The sequence below is a fragment of the Sinocyclocheilus anshuiensis genome, unplaced genomic scaffold (assembly GCF_001515605.1).
Source record: "Sinocyclocheilus anshuiensis isolate Anshui unplaced genomic scaffold, SAMN03320099.WGS_v1.1 scaffold460, whole genome shotgun sequence".
Classification (NCBI taxonomy): Eukaryota; Metazoa; Chordata; class Actinopteri; order Cypriniformes; family Cyprinidae; genus Sinocyclocheilus; species Sinocyclocheilus anshuiensis.
This window is the reverse complement of record NW_015554101.1, coordinates 185871-208128: the sequence shown is the minus strand read 5'-3', so window position 1 is coordinate 208128 and position 22258 is coordinate 185871. Positions and strand designations below refer to the sequence as shown.

At 38.2% G+C, this 22258-nt stretch overlaps 2 protein-coding genes across 2 annotated transcripts in view; one reads left to right on the top strand and one right to left on the bottom strand.

Moving 5' to 3' along the window:
* The window catches only part of LOC107669566 (E3 ubiquitin-protein ligase UBR2-like), a 45652-nt gene extending 44196 nt beyond the window's left edge, over positions 1 to 1456 (top strand). The window contains exons 45-46 of the mRNA XM_016461861.1: positions 951 to 1031; positions 1118 to 1456. Of these exons, the coding sequence (XP_016317347.1) occupies positions 951 to 1031; positions 1118 to 1259 (223 nt within the window). The 3' untranslated portion in view covers positions 1260 to 1456. The remainder of the gene's footprint in view (positions 1 to 950; positions 1032 to 1117) is intronic.
* Positions 1457 to 6065: 4609 nt separating this feature from the next.
* LOC107669578 (peripherin-2-like) lies at positions 6066 to 10619 on the bottom strand. The gene is made up of 3 exons (XM_016461884.1): positions 9627 to 10619; positions 8476 to 8722; positions 6066 to 7726 (listed from the first exon to the last, which is right to left on the bottom strand). The coding sequence occupies exons 1-3, from the start codon at positions 10205 to 10207 to the stop codon at positions 7529 to 7531; spliced, it is 1026 nt and encodes a 341-aa protein (XP_016317370.1). The 5' UTR covers positions 10208 to 10619; the 3' UTR covers positions 6066 to 7528.
* Positions 10620 to 22258: the final 11639 nt, after the last annotated feature.

The following is a 22258-nucleotide window of genomic DNA, read 5'->3' as shown; positions in this document are numbered from 1 at the left end:
TATAATTTTTTTAAAAGAAGCAGAATAAGACAAATACGAAAGAGATACAAATTAAAGAAATTTTTCAGATACAGTAGGTTTACTTAACATTTATTTAACATCTTTTGTTGGTAAACATTAATGACACGGATAGGTACTTAATTAGGAATGCTGTCCCTTTAAGATGGAAGGCATGCATGTAATACTGACACACTAATGTAATACTGAGGCCATTGTTTCAGATCGCTAGTGTGCATTTTGGTAGCCTATCCATCCACTGTGGCTGCCATACTGAGACTAGATATGCAAACGCCCTTTATCCGATAAAAATTAATCTGTTCTTTGTTAGTCCATGTTAGCTCACGTCCATTGAGTAACATTTATAGATACAACCTTTGATTTTAATAATGTATTAGTCATGTTGTAATCAGCATTAACTACAGGTAATAAATGCTTTAAAAGTATTTTTCATTGTAAGTTTGTTAACTAATGTAGGTAACTAATGTTAACAAATCTAACCTTTTTGTAAAGTGTTACCAAATTTAATAGCAATGTAAAGTATCAATGTAAATCCTACACCAGTTCTTTTCAAAGCAGGCTTTATTTATTGAACATTGGTCATATTGCTGTTGCTGCTGTTTCATAAATGCATTACAGTTACAGTGGTGTTAGCATTGATTATTTTAGACAATCACTTTGTCATGCTCTTCAACTGTGGTCAAATCACTGCATCTCAACCTTGTGGATTTTTGCATTGTTGTTGTCAGAAGGGTTTCATTTGTATATGTTTCTGTCAGGGTGCGGGAAAGTCAAAAACACAGAACAAACAAACAAAAACAATAGAAGAATCGCGGAGCTCAGCGTCCTTGCTGCCATTTGCGGCGCCATGCTGGTATAGCTGGTATACAAGTCTCCATGTGAACATTTTCTTAGTTCGTGTTATTCAAAAACGGAATCTTTGGTCCAAATAGAATCTCGGCTGGCAAAACTAAGGGCTGTTTTTATGCTCCCCCATACCTGGACGACTATGGGGAAACCGACCAAGGGCTAAGGTACGCCTCTATCTCTGATATTTCACGCACATGCTTATTTCTGACCGTCGTGTGATATCAAGTGTTGTGTTTTGTCATGTTTTTAGACGGGGAAACCCATTACACTTGTGCCAAGAGCGCTACAGGAAGATCCAGAAGCTGTGGCGCCAACACAGCATCACAGAGGAGATCGGCCATGCTCAGGAGGCCAATCAGACTTTGGTGGGCATCGACTGGCAGCACCTGTGAAGTCACGTGATGCTTTCCCACACCTTCGCCCACCCTTAATACATAAGGGGACCCACACAGCAGAGCTAGAGGTTGCCAAGGTGTCACCATGGCCTCTTGCTCTTCCTCCACCCCTTTCTCCATCTTTCTGACAGTGTGACTTTCGTTTTTTTTTTTTGGTGGGAGATTTTTCTCTTCCCATTTTCTTTTAAATATGATATAAATACATATTTAAAAAGAGACACACACACTCTCTCTCTCTCTCTCTCTCTCTCTCTCTCTCTCTCTCTCTCTCTCTCTCTCTCTCACACAGACACACCCCTCACTCACTCGCTCTCTCTCTCTCACACACACACCTCACTCTCTCACTCACTCACTCACTCAAAGTAGTACAATAGTTTGTGAACATCAAAAGTACAGTAGGTTGTGAACATTTTCACATTAGGTGCTTCCAAAATCATGTCTTAGTAAGTACTACATTTGACACGGAACAAATTTTGCAACCGTTGTTTAAAAAAAGTATAGTAGTAGTAGGTCATCTGGTCATCTTTTTACCTACTGTTTTATGAATACCATGAATTTGAACATACTACTTATTTCACATACTGTTTTTATATGTAGTCTTCAAACAAAAATAGTCATTAATTCTTCTCTCTTTAGACCAAATAAATTAAGCTCATGAGAAATTTGAATCGAGGATTGAATTAGGAAAAACTTGAATAAATTGACAATTTTCATTTTTGGGTGAACTATCCCTTTGACAGTAGTGAAAAGGGAGGTCACCATGGCCTCTTGCTCTTCCTCCACCCCTTTCTCCATCTTTCTGACAGTGTGACTTTCGTTTTTTTTTTTTGGTGGGAGATTTTTCTCTTCCCATTTTCTTTTAAATATGATATAAATACATATTTAAAAAGACATATAGCCAAGGTATTGAACCCAAACAATATGGGTTCCTTCGCAACACATATATTCTTCATAGGAATGCTATTTAATTTCTTCTCCAAGTAATATTCAATTAAATTCAAGGTATTTTGTTTAAATATATAGGTTTCGCAAGACGGTTCTCTTATCGCTTGGGAATTGACCGGTGGTGCTGCCCTTCAAGTTAGCACAAATGTCCCTCAACGCCCATGCGGGGATAGCGCCACCTGTAGGATACACAGCATCCTCTCTGCCCCCGTCATCTCGAATGCTGCAGTACATTTGTTAAGGCCACCTGATTAACGTTCTCATGTTCATACAATACAAGCCAATGCGGGGAAGATCCGGGAGCACATGAATATGTCCTTGAATGCCTGGTTTCTGTTTGTCTGGGATGTGTATGTGGTTGCGCGAGTGAGTTTTTACGTACAGGTGTTTAGTTGGTATGTTTCTAATATGATGGATTTCTAAGGTGGTCCATTTTTATGACCGTTTGTTTCTCGTTCTTTTGTGATGCGTATTATTTATGTGTTTCTTGTGGCTGTGTGTTGTATGCGAATCATGCTTTCCACGAACTGAACATGAATTCCACTCTTAAACATGATTTTGACGTGCGTGCCGTGTGTTGTGATTTTGGACATTTTGTTTCTTGATGCATATTTCCTGAGACACTTCCAGTGGCTGCAGCAGTGTATTACATCACAAACTGACTTGTTAATATGTGAATTCTTGTATAAATGGGTACATTGTACTATATTGTAAAACATTAATGAAATAAAAAAGAGAAAAAAACTTTGTTTAGCATAAAATGTATTGATGAATGAGCTGATTACCCATCAGTGTTTTTATGCTGTGAAGTAACTGTTCTGTGTGTTCCAGAACAGGTAGGCTTAGTGGCCTCATGCAAGCTAATGTGTGACCCATTTTGCTGGCTACAATTCTTCTTAACTGTGCTCCAGTTCTATCCAAATCTCTTGTTCATCCAGGAACGCTGCAATAAAGAGGATTAGGTCTGTCCAGCTCACTGACTACATAGAGTTGCGGAGTCTTAGACCAGGTTTTGACTAAGTCAGTTACTCAAAAGTAATTGTGTTCGAACTGAAACTATAAATTGTGAACTACTGAATTAATTTTTGGTGGTATAATTGTTTATTCTGGTTATTGTCTGTGCATATATTTCACCAACACACAATGATCTATTTGGGCGAACAAAGGATGTTCACCCGTTCACATCAGGAACGATCGCTATATTAATCAGGGTTGCCAGACCTGATTTACAAAACTTGGCCAAATATCAAAACTCAAAATTTGCCACTTTCATAACTGAAATGCATTTTACAGTAACTGTTATTGTAACTGTCACTTAGAGCATTTACGGTAATTCGAGGTAGAATGAGAACTGCGCATGTGCATAGAATGTGCTTGTCTGGAAGCAGTGCTGCCAAGACCGTGGTTTTCCCGTGGAATTGAGCTACTTTAACACGGTTGCCGCGGGGGTTGTTTTTCCATGTCCGCGGGTTGAAGCGACCCCAATAACGTAATATTTAGCCCCTGGAATGCGAATTTTACCAAGGTAACCCTGCCAAAAAAACGTGTATTTTACCCCCCGAAACGCGATTGGGCTAGTTTTGAGTAGCAATTGGGCGAATTTTGTTGTGAAAACCTGGCAACCCTGTCTGGAAGAGAATGAAAAAGGTGAGCAGGAGAACAGATGACCGCTCTACCGACCTTGTACTCTTTTCCTTTTATTTTCCTGTTTTTGTTTGTGACCTAAGTTGAATGTTTATTTGTATCCATTCTCTCACTCCACCCCACACGTGTGGACGAGTGTGACGACGATGTTTAAGTCGTTTTATTAAACCCCGGGAAAATACGCCAGCTCTCGCCTCACCTGCATCATTTCCTCGAGCTCTACACGTTTTTCTCTCTGGGCAACAACATTTAAACTCTGTGTTACCTTATGCATATCACAATTTAACTTGAAAACCAATAGACTAGTAATAATCTTACATCCAGTACCCCTTCCTCACAAAACGTAACATCTTGGTAGAATGTAAATTGGGTAACATTGCATTTCAAGCATTTCAGTCAAATATAATGCACGCTGTATGCCAAACCTGCGGCAACAGTTTAAATGTTGCCCAATTACGCAGAAAAAGAACATTGGACTTGTCTACTACTCGATTCGCTTCCACGCTTTCAGTTGTGTAGCGATTTTGCATGACCGTTAGTGTAGTAGCCTACAGTTAATCGGCTGGGGAAAAAAATCGTTCCTCTGTGTTGTTATAGTTAGTTGTGTTGTGAACTTCCATATTCTCATAGAATAACATTTAACGTTGCATCTTTAATCTTGTTTAATCTCATGCTTACAGAAATTTACTGATGAAGAATGTTCGCCATTCAAAATCTACCGATGACAATGACGCCGCTGCTCCTGTATTGAACCTTTTTCCCGCATTATGTGTTTTGACTTCCTTGGCTGAATAGCGAGATAGAAAAAATGAAATGCTGGCTGCAGCTGACAAAGGTGATTTCATTTATGCAGATTATAATTTAAGATTGTGAAGGTGAAGGTCTATCTAAAACTGACACGGTTCCTTTGCTACCCGTCGAACACTGTCGTTTAGTTCAGAAAATTGACGGTTGCGTTTGTGTCATAAATCTTTTGGGTCGCTTTTGGTGTTAATCTTGGGAAGTTCAAGAACAACTTCTTGTACAAGAGACTGGGGTGCTCACAATGCTCCAGCAGTGCTTGTTTTCTGCTCCTGTGAGACGCACCTGTCCCAGAGCTTCACCTGAGGTAAGCTGCTCCACAAAGCTGATTAGCTGCTCTTATCCAGCCAGTAACTGTTTATGGACTTCAGGGCTGGAGAAAATACCAGATGACACATGTCCTGTTAGCGCTCACTACCTGTACCCAAAGTTAGACGTTTTCACCCTAATTAATTTTCATTTTACTTAAATTTAATATGAAGTTAGTATTAGTGTTAAGGGTAACACTTTACTTGAAGACAGTTGTCATAAACATGCATAAAAACCTTCATATTCATGACATGTGTCATGTCATGATTATGAAGGTGTCATGTCAGTCTTATGCACACCCCTTCAAGTAAAGTGTAACCGTGTTAAGTATTAATTACTATCAAATTAAGTCCATTTCTCCTGGATGGATGGATTGATTTGACTGTATTTGTGTGGAATTATGATGAAAACAAAGTCTCAATGCAATAAATAAACAGTTCTTAAAATAAAATAAAATTAGGCATCTTGATTGGGTTTTTAATTGTCCATTCTAGACAGGTTTCGTGACATTTACGCATGCATATTAGAGTGCAACCATTGGGTTCCCAAACTCCATTCATTTTCTCCAAACTGGAAAATAATGTTTTAACAAGAATTTGAATGAGAGGAATAGTTTACCCAAAAATGAAAATTTTGTCATCATTTACTCACCCTCCTGTCGTTCCAAACCAATATAAGTTTCTTTCTTATGTTGAACACAAAAGAAGATATTTTGAAGAACCAAACAGTTGTTGGTCCCCACTGTCTTCCACAGTAGGAAAAGAAATACTATGGAAGTCAATGGGAACTTTCAACTGTTTGATTACCAGCATTCTTCAAAATATCTTGTATGTTCAACATAAGAAAGAAACTCATACAGGTTTGGAACAACACCAGAGTGAGTAAATGATGACAACATTTCCATTTTTGGGTGAACTATCCCTTTAAAGATGCTGATATATGCATTTGTTAAAGATATCTGTCACTTCTTTAACAGTTGTTTAACAGTGGAATTGGTTATGTTAAATAATAAAATATATAAATGTTGCTGTACAAAAATTTTGCGTCAGTCTCCCTACGCTCTCAAAATATATAAATGTAAAGAGGTCATTGAAAAGCAGCGACTGTAGTGTGGCATTCTGCACGTCATCAGACAGAATGTTTCTAAATAATACATATTCCCTTATACATATTTATACATGTTAACTAAAATATTAATGTTGAAAAACATTTGTGTTAATGTTGTTGTTTTTTTTGTCCAAAGGTATTCTGAGGATGGGTATTCAGCTGTTCTGAGCAGGACAAAAGCCTCATTTAGAGAAATCCATTTCCTTCTCTTCATCCAATCAGGTAAAGCTGTGTCCAGCTGGGCCTCTGCTGTCCAAACATTACTTTACCCCACTTTCACCCATCATATGTAAGTCTTTTAAATAGTCTTTTAAGTCTTTTAAACACCAAAGTAAATACCAGTAAAACAGAAACAAAGAGTCACATCTGTTCAGGGCAAGGTGTGTGTTAGGAACCACGAGTACACACATATATACAGTATATTGAGAAAAATAACTGACGAACACTGAATCTAATTAAACATCTTTATCTCACAAATGGAGTTTCCTACATGATCCACTCAATCCACAAAAACTGACATAGGTCAAATATACAGAAAGAGTTGTCTGTGAAAATGTATAATTCACACAAATGATATGAAAAAAAAAAGAATACAACTGATTGGGTTGTCTGACTTAGATTAACAAATCACACACAACTGACTAAAATCTTTTACAAGTTAATTGTCCCACAACTGTATGCCCAACAGAGCACTGAAGTTGAAGCACAAAGCCTGTTTGTTAGGCAGATATTTAACCCGAGAACTACACACATTAATGGTGAACATGTTGAGTACAATATTCTGTTGTTACAGAATAGTTTCCCCATTGTTGCAGAGTTCTGCTCTCCAGTAGATCACCATCAACATGCTTTTGAAAATCGTCAGACAACCTAAGGCCTGTTAAAGGCAGCGTTGTGTAAAAAAGCAAGGTGTGCCACTGTTTCCATCCCTTTAAGGTCTGGGAGGTGACTGAACGTTTACAAAAACACATTTTCCTCAGCTGCCGGTTAAAAGCTGCCGTGTGACCCCTTCAAGAAAAGTGATTTCTTACTGAAAAGTTAATAGCGCCTGATGGCTTTATGGTGAAATGTGTTATTGTATGTGTGAGGCTGTCGGGTTAAACATCCGCTTAACCAATGAACTGGAAATATAAGGATCAAACTTTATACTGCTACAGACGGACGTGGACAGTGATGCTTATTTGGTCGGAATATCAGATATGGTTAGATGATAATATCAGAACATTTACAGATATATTTCATTCTTAAAATATTAAAAAATAAACTTACATTTTATTTGTATTTACATTGTAGTGTGTACATTCACATCAATTGGAATCTCATTCAAATGTAGGTGTACTGATCCCATATGTATGCATATAAGAGAGAACATTTTAATCAACCTTTAATGCATTCCTTCTCCCAAAGGTGGGAGTGGCCACAGACATGATGGGGTGGGAGGGGGCATGACTCTCTCAGCTTTATGTGGGAGCCGCTTCTGCATCTCCCTCCTGTACCTGGTTGCTTTTAAACAGCGACGTGATCTTCGTCATGTCAGAAAGTGTCTCCTTCACACTCTTTTCCAGCAGCCATCCCTCACTTTCGCTCTCAGGATTCTCTGGGTCTGCCAGGGTTTCCAGTGAGGTGCTCAGGTACTGCAAACCAACAGTCTCGACAGCCTGTGGCAAACAATTCAGATGAACTTAAATTCATTTCACAGTAGAACTAAACATGCTTCACGAATATATGTTTCTATTTGGAAGTGATTACGTCATTGGAATATATATATATGCCCACAAGAGGGTTTTCTTAGGTTAATGAATGTCTAGAAATTCCACACATGCTCAATACAGCATCATTGTTGTGTGCTTCTGATGTTTTGACCCACATGAGTTCCAGGAAATATCCAGTTTGGCAACAAGATCTTAGGACTTACACCTTCAGTTCAAGCTAAGGATAACCCTCTTGGACTACCTTTTTTTTTTTTGCACATTAGGTGTTGTGTCACATTATGCAATCAATAACAGATTGAAGGTTTGCTGTGCCCATCTACTAAACTGTGTATGCATGAATATATAGTTTCAGTGTATTTGGAGGTAGTAGTAGTAATGTAGACAAGTTCTGTTAAAGGAAAATGTGAATATGCCAAGTTCTTGTTATTTTTCAACTTCTCACTTGCTTGTCACCTATATCTTGTCATGCCATCAACACAAAGTGTTAATCAAATCAATTAAGCAGATAATTAATCTGATGCTTTCAGACCTATTTATATTACTCTTTACGCACCAACTGACCTAATAATCTAGCGGCTCACTTTATAATCTAGCAGCACACTCGTTACCCACCAAGAGTGTAATCTAGTGACAAAGTCAAATGCCATGAGGTAGCTGTGTTCAACTTTGGATTCCATTCCCTCTCACCCACCCACCTGCATAATAATGAACAGCAGCACAAAAGCACCAATACTGTTCATCATGCCCCCATAGTAGGACACCAGGGCCTCACGGCAGCCCCTGGTCCAGATGTTTAGGTCCTCAGTGTGGTGGTCGTAGCTGTAGTGAGCGGAGTTGGTGGTCAGGTGATGTTGGATACAAGGGCGAGGAGAGCCAGGGTTGCAACAGCTGAAGGGAACGCTTTCCATCAAGTATTTGCCTTCCACGTTGCTCTGGACACGACTAAGAAATTGCAAAGATTGAACTGTTAGACAGATATTTTAATTATATCGACTGGGACATATTCTTGGTTGTGGCAATTAAGATTTCAGAAGTGGCAGTCTTAGAAACATAACTCAACAAATTTGTATATCCATATTAACTTTGAGACTCAACTTTGAGAGCTGAGGACTCCATTCTGATAATAAGAAGGTCACCTCTTTTAAATTAGATGGGAGGTAAACATTGAGGCCAACTCCATGGAAGGTAATAGATTGCACAATGTTATGATTGGTGTGGAAGGTAAGCTTTAAAGGACTTGGGAATAGGATCCTGACAGGTTATCTAATCCATGGACCCATGTGCCCCCTTTAACCCATTCCCTCTTAATAAAACCCACCAGCCAATTATCTACTTAGGAATCTCTCAAAACAAACTCTGAAATTTGATTCCACTTGCATTCAACAACAGTTTTCAGGGGATCTGCTTTGAGACTTTGAAAACATTGTTTCATTACAACATTTGTGTTATTTTATGTCTTGGTTATCATCAAATGATTGCATAATAAAGTGTCTTTTGGGCTACACTTCCTGAAGAGCAGAGTAAAATATGCATCAACTGATCTCTATCCGTTTAGGTGCCTTACTTTCTTAAACAAGCTTAAGCTTCCTCAAAACCCAGTGAATATCAGGCTTCATTACTTCATCCTAATAATGTTCAATGACTGATACCTTATGAATTTGACTACATCTATGGTAACAGTTAATATTTTACACATTTTGCTATGATAATGAATCACTGGAATTCAGATGTCACAAGCCAACAGATGAAAGAGAAAATGTATATAAATTATCCAGAATCTCTTCCACTTAGATCCCACCTCTTATACACATTTCCACTAGTACTCAGTACTAAAGTCAGTACTCACGCTTTAACCTCATCATTGCTAAAGTCCAGGTAGCGGTTGCTTATCCACTGGATCTCAAACCAGTCCTTGTAGTTGTTGTTGCCACAGCAGCGGAACTCAATCTGGGTCATATCTAGGGTTCTCTTCATGAAGCATCGTCCTGGCGTGTCTGTATCTTTGTAGTACTTCATTCCATTCTTCAGGCCTTCAGCCAGGGCGAAATGCAGAGAGATCTGCATCAAGAAACACAGCAGAGCCATGACAAAAAGGGCGATGCAGAAAACCACACATCCACTCATGTAGGTCTTCAACATTGGTTTCCACTTGGTGAACTTGATTGTGTCAAGGGAGTCATGGCACACTTTGCCCCCAAAAGCGTTGATAACACAGGCCACAAGTCCCGCCAGAATGAGCAGGTTGGGCACAAAATGTCTCTCGTTGTTATCCATCATCTCGCTTCTTTTGCGCAGCTCGATCTTGAAGAAAATCCCCATGCTGAAGATGAGGATCCCAGCCATGACAGAGAGCCAGTACAGGAACCACAGTACTTGGGCCAGCTTGACCCGCTTGGGCAAGTCAAATTTTATAGGCATCAAAGCCATGTTTTTGTTCTCGGTGATTAATGAGTCAAAACAATATATTCAGAGTTATTCTTCTTTAGTATGATTAATTTGTTTCAAAGGTACGATTCAAGTTGTCCTATAATTCAACTTGTCTTTCCCTTGTTGAAATTCTTGAAGACCATGAACAGAAACATTGTAGTCCAGAAGCTTAGTTTAGTAATCCGTCATCAAGCGTGGAACGTGCAGTAGCAAGAATTCCCCTTTCCATATCCATTCTGACCACCAACAATTCAAGAAAGTCCATGCTGTTGGCAACCAGAGGCCTTTTCCTCTGGGATTTCACATAAATCCACCCAAATGGACCAGCTGGAGGGCTATGTGGCTTTTCCTGATGGTTCCCTTCCCTGCAAAAGAGGGTGGCCGGCTAAGGAGCTGTGTGATTGTAGAATCAAGTTCCTCTACGTCATCCTAAAACCCACTAATCAGCGCTGATCCCATTTGCAGATGAGCTGAGGACTCTAATCCTTTATCTTACTTTGTAATTGGTTAGTTACTTTAGCATCAGTTTCCTCTTTTACTTGCTGGTATTGCCTGGCTCTGGGGTATCTCTGGGTAGTCTTCAAACCGAACCATTGTTGTCTTATTTCACAAGAATTGGAAGTTACATCATGCGTTGGTGGTCTGCGTATATTATATTAGTATGCTCAATTCACAAATAACACATTTAGACATGTCTACAAGGGTAATTTCTGCCACTTTATTTTAGAAGAACTTTGAATAACTTATATAATAATCATACATTTTATCATCAAATACGCAATTTTTAAAAAATCTACTTTGCTGAAATACTACAGGGGGCACATTTAATGGGCATGATACTGTACTTCTGCTAAATGTAAGCTAACCAAATCTATTGCAAGGGTAGTAGAGATCAGGGTAGAAGATTGTATCAAAGAATTTACCTGGCCCTCAGACAGGCCTGACTGATCCTAATGTTTATCCTAACTGCACACAAAGTTGTATAGGTCTCCTAAGATTTGTATCGCCCAGAATTGTAATTGAACAATCCTTATCCTTGGTCAAGCCTCTCGTAGAAACTTTAAAGCTATGGACACAAGCATTCCTTCTTCCCTTAGAGGTGATTTTTCATGATGAATGATGATCAAGCCACATTATTGATGTCAGTAGTTTGCAAATTTTTATTCCTCACCAATTCATGGGAAGACAGGAGCTTCCAGTTGTAAAACCCATCCAGACAGACTTTTCCCCCAAGTCAATCTGATGTACTTTATCAAAGAGCAATCAGCTCATTTGACAGTTGCCGTGAAGAGGAAATCAATGTTCTGTGCTTGTAACTAACCCTATTTGTAGCAATCACAAGCTCTTATAATTAGTAGTGAACTTTAAGTCCTTTGCCATTTTGTGTAAGCCTAATCAAATACCTAAACATTCTGGCTCAGCGGCAGTAAGTGACGATTAAGACTTTTGGTGGATTGACCCCAAGTCTCTTGTAGGGTCTCTTGTAAGAGCAGTTGACCTGACTTTAGGCTAAGAGCTAATTTGTTGAGTTGTAGAGTTGCCTTGCAGCTGTGTCTATAAGAGAACCCAAAGGGTGTGCATCACCACTGTAATTAGCGTGCACTGGTCACATGTGACAAGATTAGAAGTACTGATAGTATTTGAGTGACTTACTGTCCGATCCATTTAGAAGGACACGTAGGCACTGGATGAATAGCACGCGATGATTCTTCCTCAGCAACTGAAATGTTGGGGTAGCTTGTTACATTGAGGCTAAAGTGTGCATGTGTATTCCTGTTTGTAGGTGAGCCGGGGAGACTATTTTGGTTGGATGTTGTTAATCTGAGGCATTCTGAACTCAACATATATGCCAATGAACAGCATAAACTGTTTTCCTTTTTGTGATGACCTCTTGTATAGTGGGCAAATTCCAGTCGGAAGTGAGCATCCTTATGCCCTACTCACTCTGAAAGGCAGAACCCATGAAGTGGGCACCTTGGAGGAAGCAGGGCACTTGCGTGTCAATGTAGCCATTTGGATCGCACTTGGCAAAGGGAGCAATGAAAGACAACATAATTCCCTCATTATCTTCACCTGAAATGTTACCATGGCAATGCAGTGTGGCATCCATCACCACATGAGCTGTTCTAACAATGGGAATTCCTTATTATTACTGTTAAAGGGATAATTCACCCAAAAATGAAAATTCTGTCATTAATTTCCCACCCTCATGTCATCCCAGACCCGTAAAATATTTGTTCATCTTCGGAACACAAATTAAGATATTTTTAATTAAATCCGAGAGCTTTCTGACCCTCCAGAGACAGCAATGCAACTGCCACGTTCAAGACCCAGAAACGTAGCAAGGACATTGTTAAAATAGTCCATGTGACATCAGTGGATAAACCTTAATTTTATGAAGCTACGAGAATACTTTTTGTGTGCAAAGAAAACAAAAATAACAACTTTATTCATTCACGCATGTGTCGTGGTACTCTCGTGAATGCGCATCGAAGACTGACACGGAAGAGAAGAATTGTTGAGTAAAGTTATTTTAATGATATCCTTACCACCTTTCTTGGCCTTGAATGTGGTAGTTGCACTGCTGTCTATGCAGGGTCGGATTTCATCAAAAATATCTTAACTTGTGTTCCAAAGATGAACAAAGGTCTTACGGGTTTGGAACAACATGAGGGTGAGTAATTAATGTGTTTCCTCTTTATAAAACCATCTCTTCTTTGGACACAGCAGGTATAGTCACATTTATCTAACGCATCTACTATTGAACACATTTCTTAACTATGAAATTTGCATGATGATAATGTGTGTAATATATCACAGCAAAACAAAACAACTTGGATTATTCTGTTTATAAATTGTTCCATAAAATGAATCGCAAGGACTCACAATGGTTACACTTCTAGAAGGGCCCTTTGTGAAGGGATTCAGTTGTTCACTTTTTGTTTGGAATGGCCATATACAAATAGTGTCCCCTTCCAAAAGTGCCCTTCAAATGTGTAAAAGCAACATTTGGAATTCACCCTTTCTTTTAAATTGTACATTGCTGTAATTTCTTCTCAATTCTCAAAACAGAGAGAACTACAGTTAGGGTTGCCAACTGTCCCGTATTAGCCGGGACATCCCGTATTTTGGGCCTAATTGATTTGTCCCGTACGTGACTTCCCTTGTCCCGTTTTTTGACTGCAACACTGATCTAACCAACCACTGACTGATACAACAGCAGCAGTGCTGATCACTTGAGAATGATCACCGATACCTATTATCATCCAATCACAGCGCCCCTCACGCAGTATGCGTTAAGTAAATCAGAAATCGTGAACGGCTTGTCGCTCCAGCCTCACAGCAAGCGGCGCTCTCGCTAACGTCAATTCCGTCCATGTTTTGACTTCTGTAAATCAGTTTTGGTGAATACAAACTACTTAACGTGATTATTTTTCATGAGTCCAACATCCCGCCGCGCAAGAGACGTGATCAGTAAGGGAAGTCGTCTTTCACTATTGTAATGTTAAATAGAGAAAAACATGTTATATTTAAGTAAGATTGTCCCGTATTTTCATTTTCTGAAGTTGGCAACCCTAACTACAGTATATAGTTGTGATGACTGCAACAGATGAGAGGTTCATGTTCAAAGCTCTTACTATTTCTACACATCCTGCATAGTGAACTTTGCTGACACCTTGTGGCAAGCTGTGAAATAGTTTCTCTCACAATAGATCACAACAGTGCCTACCCACTTTTTCAGTGGCCCAGGTTCTAGAAACGTTTCTCCATTCATTGTTTTCACATAGATTTTGAATAAAACAGCTTTTTGATTGAATTTTGTAATGATTGTAATTAGCCCTTTATTTGGCCATCAATTTTCCAAAAAGTGTGTCATTAAATGCTTAGTTTCATGACAATTATAACTGATGCTTTAATGCTTAAATAATGCTTTAATAACATCTGTGATTTCAGTAGCAAAAATGCTTGTAGAGTTGGTAAATTACTTACAGAATGTGAATCAGTTCAAACTGTCAATTTCTGTAAACTGACTCAAAACTCTGTTATACAATTTGTCATCATAAATTGAAAACAGAAGTCTATGCATGACGTTATTCATATAAAAAAAATGTTTTAGAAATCATGAAACTTAAAATATGGAGAAATACCAGTTTGGGCAATTTGTATTGGTCTAATAATTAAATTCCTTTGGCTACTTGATTAATGCAAATGTTAATATTATTATACAATAAAAAATATTAAAATTCCTCTGAGTTTGTATCTGAGTAGTTTTGAGCTGTGCTTCATGGCCTCTCCCTGAGAGGAGCACATGCCTCTTCCTCGCAGGACACAGTTCTTTCTCAGATAAATAAACAGGGCCTTTCAGTTTGTCTGTGGATAATTAGCTGCAGAGTTCAGATTCACGCTCACTTCAAAGAGCAGCAGCTTCATTTTTCCCGCTATTGTGTTTCATTTAGACATTTTTTTTTTAACAAGGGCCACATGTTGCTCTGGCTTGCTGTCCAGGAGATCATTCTGAGAGCTAAGAACAGACTGCAGAATCTGTTTACTCATTATCTTACTGCATTGAAAGCCCTTTTTATGTATGAAGGCAACACCGCTTGCTTTCATGAGCTTTTAAATATTTTTCTGCCAGCCCACACTGCCTATTATTCTTACACATACTAGATAGATAGATAGATAGATAGACAGACAGATAGATAGATAGATAGATAGATAGTCTGTTTAAGTAACTTGATGACAGAGAGCGAAAAAGAGGGAGGTAATGATGAACAGACAGAGGAAGCTGAAGAGGAGGATTGGTGACACATGCACATTGTGCCCTGGACGTGGAGGAGGGGGGGCATTACAAGAATTTTATAACAAGCACAAGGGCATTAATATGTCAGGGGTTCATTGGAAGCAGATGTGTGATTTATTTTTACAGGCTGGTAGTTTGGGTCGTTGCAACAGGCATTGAAGCTATTCTTGCAGCCCCTTTCCTCCCTCACCTCCTCTTCCTCTGCTATAAACCCACAGCCTATCGCTGTATCATGATTGTTTTTCTCTCATACGGAAATCTGCTACTGTGTTTGCATTGCTGCACTTGCGTGTGAGAATGAGCTGTCCTGTTTTGTAAGGATTTAAAATAAGAATATTTATGTAATATTTTGAATACACTCTAACCAAATGTTTTGGTACACAATAACTGCTTATAATGTTTCACATTTTAGAATAATAGCAAATTCATAAAAACTATGAAAACAATGGATTATGGTAATAATTGACTATATATAACTTTATATTTATTTATAAAACTAAAAGATTTTGAGAAAAAAAGTGTCTGCATTTTTTTAATATATATATATATATATATATATTTTTTTTTTTGTTTTTTTTTGTTTATAGTGTATAACATTTTTCATGTCCACTAGATGGCGACTGTGACATTGAATATTTGTGCATTTTGACATTTTAACCTTTCAGACTCTTTAAAGGTTGATTTTTATGATCCTAAAAAGAAAAGCAACTATCGTTGAATGTTTACAATAGATTCTTTGATAGATATTACACTGAAAGAGAAATACATAAGGAGTTAAAAAGGCATCTGTGTTCTAGATTGACATCCAGCCCTCAGTCCTTCACCCAGACTGGCTGACACATGTGAAAGACTGGAGCATTTAGAGTGACAGTCTGATGGGAGGTAACGGCCAATTATTTAATCAATAGAATTGCATCAATTTGGGGAAAATTTGTGTCCAGTGAAAACAAACGAACAGCCAGTCCAGCAAAGGGGCAGATTTTTCTTTTGCGTGACTCAGAGCGTATATGTGAGAAGGGCTTCTCAGGGTGTGTATCGGTGATGCCCATGTGTCCAAACATGGCTGCCGCTCGGGTACAAATTGTATCGTCACTCTGGCCTGTCAATCTGTTTCAAGGTCTACCTGCTCATTCCTCACGTGACCCCTGCTTGTAAATCTCCTGCGGGGTCGACGAGTTGATGTCAGCGTGAGTGACATTAAGTTAACCCTAGAAGGTTAAGAGGTTGTGTGGGGGGATGGACATCACCAATTGTGACTAAGAATGTGACTTCTGTAGAAAACATCTCATATGCAGAAAACTTCAAAACAACTGACGCTTAAACATTTTTCTTTTCTTTTTTTTTTTTTAACATTTTTTTCTTTTTCAAAATACCAAACATGTTTATGATAACACAAAGAAAACAAGCCACAACACAGCAAAATTAGCACAACACAACGCAATTAGTCCTATTTGTTGTGTTGTGGCGATTTTGTTGTGTTGTGTACTATTGGGCCACCGTAATATATACATGGTTTGGGTATAACATTCGATACCTTGACTGTTATATATATTTATTTATTGGCAGTGATGGTTCCATAGAGAACCTTTAACATCCATGGAGCCTTTCCATTCCACAAAAGGATCATTGAAATGTTCTTTTAAAATTGGTTATTTTAAGAACTGCTCACTGAAAGGTTCTTTTTGGAACCCAAAATGGTTCTTCTATGACATAACTGCAAAAAAGAGCCCTTTTGGATCCTTTATTTTTAAATTTGCCTTTAAAAGCAAATTTAAACAATTGTAGAACATTGAAAAAGCAAAACTCTGAAATGCCATAAGTTTTAATGCACATAGATTTAAAAAATGCCTCAGTGAACAAAGATGAGCCAAGAATAAGTTGATTCAAGGAAAGGGAGAAGACATGTTATGGAGGAGAACACCTCTCGCCTTGTTTCTGACAATGAACTGCTCAGATAGGCGGCCAAAAGTGCTGTGTGAAGCCGGGCCCTGTCAGGCAGTTTTATGTCAGGCTAAAAAGTGGAGGAATAAAGCTGTTAATGGGGCCTGCACTTTACTGTCTATCACTTTCGACCCAGCTATTGGGGGCCTGCCACAGCAAACATTCTCCACATACATACACACCTCATAGATTCTAGGATATGGTCACATAAATCTAGTGAAACTTGTGAAAACTCTCTCCTATAAATTCACATTCCAAGAATTAAGGATGCACAGATACAAGATAATCAGTTTATATGATGAAACAGCTCCTCGTAAGATGGATTAAATGCTTCTACACAAGGTCAGAGCACATTCCTCCTTGCCTTCCTGATCAGAGACAGAGTGACTCACTGCAGCCTCCTGCTATTCCCATACAGCTGCAACAACATATATAACAGATTTTAATACCATCCATGACACTCACAAACCCGTCTTTGTAGGATCACTCGTTGGATTGTTGACTGTCTATAAGGAGTGCAGAAAGCATGAATGAAGAGCAGGAAACAGAAACGCTTGTATGGAATCTCGAGAAACCTACAGGTAATTCCCATTTTAAGACCATTAAGAAGTTTGAGTTTGTTAGTGACTCCCATTATTCTCAGTATTAATTCTAATTACTGTATTACGGTATTTTTTTTTAGCAAAACTTTAAAAAGGCAGTACAAAATATTATCATGATACTTAAACTTAAAGGGATAGTTCACCCAAAAATGAAAATTCTGTCATTAATCACTCACCCTTATGTCGAATTTTTTATGGATTTAAAGGTATAGTTCACCCAAAAATGAAAATTCTGTCATTAATCACTCACCCTTATGTCGTTCCAAACCCGTAAGACCTTCATTCAACTTTGAAACCCAAATTAAGGTATTTTTGATGAAATCCAAGAGCTTTCTGACCCTCCATTGACAGCAAGGGTACTCGTCATGGTACTCAATAATGGCGGACCGAAGAGAAGAAATGGTTGAATAAAGTCATTATTTTTGTTTTCTTTGTGATATAACAGATTTTAATACCATCCATGACACTCACAAACCCGTCTTTGTAGGATCACTCGTTGGATTGTTGACTGTCTATAAGGAGTGCAGAAAGCATGAATGAAGAGCAGGAAACAGAAACGCTTGTATGGAATCTCGAGAAACCTACAGGTAATTCCCATTTTAAGACCATTAAGAAGTTTGAGTTTGTTAGTGACTCCCATTATTCTCAGTATTAATTCTAATTACTGTATTACGGTATTTTTTTTTAGCAAAACTTTAAAAAGGCAGTACAAAATATTATCATGATACTTAAACTTAAAGGGATAGTTCACCCAAAAATGAAAATTCTGTCATTAATCACTCACCCTTATGTCGTTCCAAACCCGTAAGACCTTCATTCAACTTTGAAACCCAAATTAAGGTATTTTTGATGAAATCCAAGAGCTTTCTGACCCTCCATTGACAGCAAGGGTACTCGTCATGGTACTCAATAATGGCGGACCGAAGAGAAGAAATGGTTGAATAAAGTCATTATTTTTGTTTTCTTTGTGCACAAAAAGTATTCTTGTAGCTTTATAAAATTACAGTTGAACCACTGATGTCACATGGACTATTTTAACGATGTCCGTACTACGTTTCTGTGCCTTGACAATGGTAGTTCCCTTGCTGTCTATGGAGGGTCAGAAAGCTCTCTCATTTTTGATTTAATCAAAAATGTCTTAATTTGTGTTCCGAAGATGAACGAAGGTCTTCCGGGTTTGGAACGACATGAGGGTGAGTAATTAAAGACATAATTTTCCGTTTTGAGTGAACTAACCCTTAAATTGTCATGGAAATAATGTTGCAGTGCTTAAACGATTAATGTTCATGTGCTTTTTCTTTTGATTTTGATGGGAAATGTGACTTGGACAACTTCACTGATTTCCTGAGACTAACAATATCAAAGCAAGTAACATTTATTGCAAAGAAAGAAATAAAACCTTTAGTTTTTAAACAAAACATTTTAACAAAAAAGTTTGTTAGGTTTTAACTTATAAATCACCCATCCATCCATCTATCCATTCTCCAAACGCTTGTACTCTATAGTCACAGGAAAGCTGTAGTCTATACCAAAACAGTAATTTTTCAAAATGAAAAAAAAAGTATATGTTTCTAGTTATTGTGATAAACTACACACTGTTACTCTGCAATGTAAACTTAAGGAGAACTGACTTCATACATCCCCTGAAAATCACCTTGAAAGCTTTTGCTTAAAAGTCACGTCAAAGTGGCTGAGAAAGCTCATTCTAACAAAAGATCTAGCATTAGATCTAGTCACTTAGCTTGGTATTTTGTTATCCATATGATATGGATGCTAGCAATGCAGTATATGGTAGAAGGTCCAACACGTTCTGCTGGGAAAAGGCTTGAACGAAAATGGAGAATAACAGAAGACATCAGTCCTAATATATTAGAGAAAAAAACATGGAAAAGTCTGTTTTAGCTTCCAGACTCCTTATCTTGAGCTGAAAGGAGACCTCACTGTTGCACTTGAGTGCCTTCCAAGAGATTTGTTACATTCTGAGTTACACTCCTGCTTCGAGAATATAATCTTTCAATTGCCAGAAGGGGCCTTGGAAGGGGAGCCACCTTTGGGCCTCAGATTATATTCTTTGTCTCCATTCCAAGATTCCGTGTGCAGTCAAACGAGACTTGAAGGAGACGCAGAGGAGCAGAGATGAGACAAGCAATTGTGGACTGAAATGATGAGAGCAGGCACTGAAAACTTCCCTCAAGAGAAACCAAATGAGAGATAGCACTCTACAGCTGAATGTTTGGCCTCGAGCGAAGGTGAAAATGAGCAGCAATAAATCTGACAGACTTTATCTGAGAAGAGACCTAAACCTGTTGTGCGTGCTTTGGCCTGGTTTTACTTGGGCAGGAAACAACATGGCCACTCTTGATCTTTGGCTTTGCACCTTTGACCCCAATGAATCACAAAGCTAAAAATGGAGTCTCTACTACAAGCAGGGTGTTGAATTGCGTGGAATAACGGAGTATGATATATTCATAAAATTGTGCTCAGAGTATGTTTTTTCTCCTGTTTTAATCAAATAAAGATGTATGGTGTATGAAGCCAAGTTCTGCTCTGCATATTTGGATACATCATTCCCACCAAAGCATCCTTCCGTATTGTCTCCCCTGGCTGATCCTAACGTTCCACGCGCACACACACTCGGATTGTGGAACCCTACAGACCTGCTCAGCCAACTCAACAAAATTGTGTGTGCGAGGATTCAGCACAGTGCTTAATAAAGGGAAAAAAGGCTTCATTGTGACAGCAGGAGCACAGGGGCGCTTTCTGATGATGTGTTCACTCCCCCGGGCTGACCTCTGCTCTTTATTAAGCTCTAATGAGCAGCAGGGCTGAGCGGTCTTATCTCAGACCTGTCACACATGCACAAGGCAGGTTTAGGGAATAACTAACTGAAAGTAGCGATGCAAACCTAACTGTTTTTCAGTTGTGTGGCAGTAGCTCAGGTCCACTATGTTGCACAATAGATTTAGTCTGGGGTTGAGATATGCATATTTACATATGCACTAGCATATTAGGTTGTAGTAGGTTATCCAGGTGTTCCATGTATTCAGAAAATTTAGCATGTGTTGCATAGTACACATACTACATACTTCAGCAAGACAGCCCTGGGTGAATAGGGTAAAAACTGTATCCCAGTTCCCCAGTTGCACACATTTTTTTTTAATGTTTACTTAAAATGTATTTAAATATGCAAATTAGTCATTATCTAATTAAATATGCACTAATTTGCATGCATTTCCAGAACAGAAATCTCATCATTGGACAAAGCCAGGTTCAAAATTGTTTTAACAAAATAATTTTATTTTTTATTTTGTTGACATTTTTGATTCAAAAGTTAGGTGGGAATAAAACAGCAAAGTATAAGTGCTACTGACGTGGAGATTTCTGGCTCAGTGCAGGATTAAAATATAATTTTAAGAAAATAACTTTTAAAGATTATGTATTGTAACTGAAATCTACAGACACAAATAATTAAAATAAATGTTTTGTATGTCTTAAAAATTTGGCCAGATCAGGTTCAGTTAAAAGAAAATTCAGAGATTCATATGTTTGTTCTTCTTTTGGAAAGACACAGAGCAATCATTTAAGACTAATCCAATCACATTCTCATAATAGTTTAAGTATAGGAAAAACAGCAGGCCTTCATCCAAGACAGCTTTTTGTTTCTATTCTTGAAATACATCTTAATTGAAAAATCTGTCAAATTGGGTTCAGAAGATATTGCCCAGAAAGAAGTATTTCAAGCATTCCAAGAATAATGTCTTATCAAAAGAGGCATTATTAGGCTGTCAATCAAACACTCAGCTGATACAGTGTCCTGCTGTAGAGCCGATCTTTATCTCAGTGCATGTCAGTCATACTGTATATCTCCTTTGTATAAGGACCAGGATTCAATTAGACTAATTTTGTGGACCATATCAACTGATTCATTGCAAAGATTCAAGTGTGATTTGTTCACAAATCAGAAAAGCTGCTTCTCTTTTAAATATGGCAATTAGAGATAGTATGGATGTTCATTTAATGACTGCTTAAATTTTAGTCTGTGCTTCTCTAAGCTATTAGATGGCTTCAGAAGACTTGGTAAACAGAGCTCAAGCCATATAGATGTCTTTTATCATATTTTTATATGGTGATTTTACATGCAAAAGTTTTGAACTTGTTTATTGTCATTGTATTAAAATGTCTCCCTTTGTGTTCCTAGAAAGACAGTAAGTCATACAGTTTAAAACAACATTAAGGTAAGTGAATAATGAGAATTTTCATTTTTTGGCTATTCAGTAATTGGTATTTAGTTGAAGGTGCAATATGTAATATTGACAACATGCGTTTGAAATAGGTACTGTAGTCCAAATTCAAAATATTGAAGAGAGTTGTTTCTCCCACCGCGCCTCAGATTCACCGCTCATGTGGGTTGCCAGATTGAGGACACGCAACAGGCGATGAGCCTTAAAGGAGACATCAGATGCCCATTTTCCACAAGTTGGTATGATTCTTTAGGGTCTTCATGAAAAGCTTATAACATACTTTGGTTAAATTTTCTTAAGGGTAGTGTAAAACAACACCCTTTTCACATAGTTAAAAACAGCTCTGTTCACAGCGACCAGTTTCGGTGCATGTCCCTGTAAATGCTAATGAGCTCTGCTCACCCCGCCCCTCTCTGAGAGACTGTAAACTTTAGCCGCATTTGTCGCGGAACTTGCTAACTAGCAC